This window comes from Malurus melanocephalus, unplaced genomic scaffold, assembly GCF_030028575.1.
Source record: "Malurus melanocephalus ecotype Western Australia unplaced genomic scaffold, MMel_1.1 scaffold_989, whole genome shotgun sequence".
Taxonomy (NCBI): domain Eukaryota; kingdom Metazoa; phylum Chordata; class Aves; order Passeriformes; family Maluridae; genus Malurus; species Malurus melanocephalus.
Window position 1 is genome coordinate 21,727 of NW_026624221.1, and position 5,185 is coordinate 26,911.

At 38.8% G+C, this 5,185-nt stretch overlaps 1 protein-coding gene across 1 annotated transcript in view; it reads left to right on the plus strand.

Moving 5' to 3' along the window:
- SYT9 (synaptotagmin 9) overlaps positions 1-5,185 on the plus strand; it is a 30,230-nt gene that overhangs the window by 4,670 nt on the left and 20,375 nt on the right. Inside the window, exon 3 of the mRNA XM_057386544.1 lies at positions 683-1,229. Within this exon, the coding sequence (XP_057242527.1) occupies positions 683-1,229 (547 nt within the window). The remainder of the gene's footprint in view (positions 1-682; positions 1,230-5,185) is intronic.

Below are 5,185 nucleotides of genomic sequence, written 5' to 3' on the forward strand. Positions count from 1 at the left end.
GGGTAAACAGATATTTACCAGGAATGAATGAACAATGATAGCAGAGGARCTACTGCTGATTAGATTCAATATAAATAGCTTTGGACTAATCCTGTGCTGGCATTTCCCACGTGCTCTTTCTGTGTTCAACCTGAGCTCCTGGTACTCCAATACACTGAGTGATTGCTGCATATGAATAGGACAATAAAATGGAACTCACAGGAGATTAGGATTTTACCTAATCCAACCTTCACTTTCTCCTCCCCCTACCTCAACAGGGATTTCTGTTACCATCCATGAAGGAGACATTTCAGTCACAATAAGTGTAAATTAATAAATTTCACTGGACTGAAGCTAAAAGCAACTTTTTATCCTCAGCTAATGAAAGTAAAGCAGCTTTTCAGCCACAGTACCACAGAGTTTATTACATCACGTACGAGAAAAAAGGTAGAAAACAGTTGTTGGGCTGGCCAATTCAGACCAAAACCATTTCAGAGCAGCAGAAAATGATGTGGCATTAGCAGCATGGTGCTGAAGGTCAGCTCTCACAACTGTTGGGTCTCACAGTTTATCCCTTTGTTAAAAACCTGACCCCGCTGTACATTAAAGATGTCAGATGAGAACACARCCTTTAGTGTGTGTGTGCACAGATTCTCACCACCCTCCACACAGCCTATTTCAATCCTTTCCTTTCTGCTTTAAGGCACAACTCAATCCGGAGACAGCTCAACCTGTCCAACCCCGAYTTCAACATCCAGCAGGTGCAGAAGCAGGAGCAGCTGACGGGCATCGGCCGCATCAAACCAGAGCTCTACAAACAGAGATCCCTGGACACAGATGATGGCAGGAGGGGTAACAGCAAAGCCTGTGGCAAACTCAACTTCATTCTCAAGTATGACTGTGATTTAGAGCAGCTGATAGTGAAGATTCACAAGGCCATCAACCTGCCGGCAAAGGACTTCTCTGGAACGTCAGATCCCTACGTGAAGATATATCTGCTTCCCGACAGGAAAACCAAACACCAGACTAAAGTGCACAGAAAGACCCTAAATCCAGTGTTTGATGAGGTTTTTTTATTTAGTGTCCCCTACAATGATCTCAGCACAAGGAAACTCCATTTCTCTGTGTATGAYTTTGACAGATTCTCCAGGCACGACTTGATTGGCCAAGTGGTAGTGGATAATTTTTTAGATTTGGCAGATTTTCCCAGGGAATGTAATCTTTGGAAGGATATTGAATATGTCACCAATGTAAGTATTACAGTTTTTCTTTYTGAATTTTATTTGTTTCTGACTTTATTTCCCTAATCTGATTATAACTGAAATTGTTGAATTTGTGAAGGAAAATACTCTATTCTCTCTCTTTCTCAAGCTTTGACCTTAATCCAAGGAAAGTGACAGTACGTTTTCAGTCCTCATTTCTKGTTCTTTGGATATATTAAAGAATGTTTTATGTAGGAGACAGTGGGTTTAGTCATTGCCCTGCTGATAGGGTAGAAATGCTGGAGAATGTTTTAATCTTACTTAATCTGGAATTTACTTAAGGAAATATTACTTTYCTTATTTTGCCTGTCTCCCTGTGTTCTGCATGATTTTTTATGTAACTTACAGCATACTAATTAGCCAGAACTGCAGATTCAACATTTCTTATACAGTGATCTCCAGTCCTTGAAAAGACTGTGTTCTGATGAAATCAGAAAACCCCACAGATACAATCCAGGGTTCAGTCARTGCTGTTCCATGAAAGCAATGAAACACTCTGAATTGGTTTAACCCTTTATTTGGCACCACTTTGTTCCTAGGGAAATGGGGAATACATTTAAGTCTGTATTTCTGTTATCCCAAGGTCTCTGTTACCGAATTCTCTGCAGGAATCCAAACAGTGATTARGTATAAAATCATGGCAATTACTTCCGAAAAAGAGGAAGCTTTCTACTCAGAGCTTTCTACTCCTTGTAAGGCCATTAGAAATGAATCCCAGGCATCCTCTGGAGGACAGACCTTCAATGAGAATGATACATTACAGAAATCCACAGAGGTGAAGGCACCRGTGCCAAGTGTCAGTGAATATTTCATTTGCTATGTCAAGCCATGCTCCAGTGGAGTGCACATTTTAGAGTCAAATCAAACAGACATCATTAGCAGKGAGATCAAAGGGTAAGTTTGTTAGACCTCGGTTCAGGAAAGCACTGAAGCATCTGCTGAGATGAGAAGCCATTGAAAAATAAAGGATGTTCTGAGACAAATAATTTTCCTGAATTCTGACTCTTGCCTTATACCTCTGTGGACTGGTAGCATGCCCATGTTACACACCAACTGATGAAAGTTTTCTGTTTTCTTTTCTTTTCTTTGAAAATTCTTCATGAAAATTGATATTTTCCTAGTTTGAAGGTGAATTCTCTGCACAATCCTGTCCCACCCAAGGATGGAAGTGCAGYAGCAGCAGCAGCACAAGCAGTTCCTCACTCAGGGTACAGGCAGGGCCACAAACACTTRGTGTCAGGGAGGATAAACCTGGCTTTTGTAGGCAAAGTTAGTGCTTTTCAGCTCCAAGGGAAAAGTAATGATGTGACAGAGCAGCTGACAGTCATTCCAAGTGAAAGGCTGCCTTCATACAGCATTAAGTGTCCTAGGATCAACTTCATTTCTTGCTGCAAGTTGAATGCACAGCACTCTGGCTTCCCTTTGGTGTGTATGAGTCCTTTTTCTCTGCTTTAATTTGGCTCTGATTATTCCTTTTGAATTACTTCTTCCAAATTTCAAAAGTGAGGCAGCATATCATTTGTATTCAGATTTTCTGCAATATCTGAAATGAAATTCAGGGCTGAAACATGAGTCATTTATTAATTCCTGCTGGTAGCAGTTCTCCTGTGAAGTGTAACGCTGTTTATCCAAACAGAACTCATGACCTGCCATCCACACTTGTCACTGGGTTTCCAGCTAACAGAGGCCTTTTCAAATGGAGTTACTCATGACACATAAGAGACACATCCAATTTTGGCTAATGTGAGTTCTGAGAGAAGAGGATCAGATAAATGATAGTGTGGAGTGCTCAGCTTACCAATTAAAATTTCCAAAATTTCAAAGGTTATTTCATGAGGTTATGAGAAATACTCCATGCATCATTTAAGACACCAAGTTCTTGTTTTCTTGTCTGTGTAGCTCAGATACCTCTCAGACTGACAGCAGAATCCTGATCCAGGGCTACTCGTTGAATACTCCTAGCCAGCAGGCAGCATTAGTGAAACTCAGAAATAAATTTTGGCAACCTTTTTGAGGCCCATTGGGCAGTTTAMGATTGCCAGCTAAAACCGTATCAACTGTAACAGGCTTTCAGTAATTTCTCTTCCAACGTCGTCTTGTTTCAAATAATAATTAGAGAACAGAAAATGCTGGGAAAGATTTCTGAAGGGAATTCACTTAATGTAGGTCAACAAAATGTGCACACAGGAAGGATAAACCCAGGAAACAGTTGAGAAAAAGGGAAGCTCCACACAAATTACACATGACAAGTTTGTCATACTTCTGAARAGTACAATTCATTTTAATTCCTTGTGCATCTTGTTACACCGCATAACCAGTGAGCCCAAAGGCCTTTATTTTACATTCTCCATTTTATTATGTTCTAATCCAATTTGACACAGCAATATAAAAGAATGTATCAAATCCTTCTCTGCCCAGCAAAATGTCCTACTTCAAGTGAGCACTGCAGATTATGTCTGAAATGTCAGCTTTACTACAAACAATGCCATTAAACTGACCTATTGTGCCCCGTGTTTTCTTTTGTTTTCTAATAACACTGGAAGATTATTTTATCCTAAACCAGCAGTTTTCATTCTTTGGACTTTAACATCTGTTACCGTCCCAGAGTTTGAAATTATTTTCTAACACAGACGCATATCAGCATAAAAATATTTTACATGTTTAATGGCAATCTGCTGCCAAACACCAATCTCCAATATCAAAATGACTATTCTTCTAATCCCAGGTCCTCTGAGCATAAAATCTCTCTTCTGTMACMCTGGCACTTTTTCCAAGCTAGAAARAAGCAGCAGTGGGCTSTATAATGGTAGAAATAATTAAGTGGATCAACTTTAGCATGAGMATGAAATGAACTAGATAAGCTTTTTCTTTTTTTTCTATCTACCAGACAGATCACACTGCTTTCTCTTTTATCAAGAAAAAAGAAGATGCTTTTTATTTTTAGCCTGAGTTTCTCTCGTTAGCATGTTTTGTTTAATAGCATCTAAAACACTGTCTGGGTTTTGGGGAGAGTTTTTTGGTTGTGTTTGGTCATGGACTTAACGCATGTTTGAAGAGAAGAAAAGGAGCTTGATATTTCCTTGGTTGCCATCTTCAAATGTGATGCAAACTCAAATGCARTTTTCAAATATAGTTATGTTTAATATCTAGGCATGGAACAATGAAAACTGCTCCTTTTTCTGAATGTTTAAGTCATATATACATTCTTTAAAAATCCTATTCCTAACACCCCATTCACATCCTTCTCTCATGTCAAACAAAACCAATAGATCAGGGTACAAAAAGAGAGCAAATTCTAGAAGGGAAATATTTCGGAATCTAAGAGAGAAGAGATTACAGGAACAAGACCCTGGGTAATACATATAAAATCTGAGCAGTAACATACCACAGACTTTAAAGAATGTGTTTACAAAGACCCAGAAGAGAGTTATGGATAGTTCAAAGCCGTGAAGAAACATGAGCTGTATATCAAGTTATTCACTTTGGCATCCAGAAAGAGCCAGCATATACTGGAAGTTTCAAAGCCAAGAAATTTATTTCATCTGTTTGTAAGAATCTTCAAGCTCTCTTAGGGTCTAGGTCAAAAATGATACACAGCAATATCAGATAATGCTGAATTCCTTTTGCACAGATCCAGAAAATTAAAGCATATTGAAAAAAAAATTAATTTAAGATGCATATTTTGACAAGGAGAGGGTTAAAAAGGAGGGTGGTTATGAGGATTTGAAGTTCTGCATTGTAAAAGTGCTAATTGTTCACTGCTGTCGTTCTTGAGTTTGCCTGAGAAAGAAAGATTTGAGAATTTGTATTTTTAGGCATTTATGTTGTATAACTGAGATGCAACTGGAATCATAACATCACCAGAAGGAAGTTTCAAGTTCCYTATTTCAGAGATGCAAATGCCAACCGCACTAAGTGAGGAAGAGAGATGAAAAGACACTCAA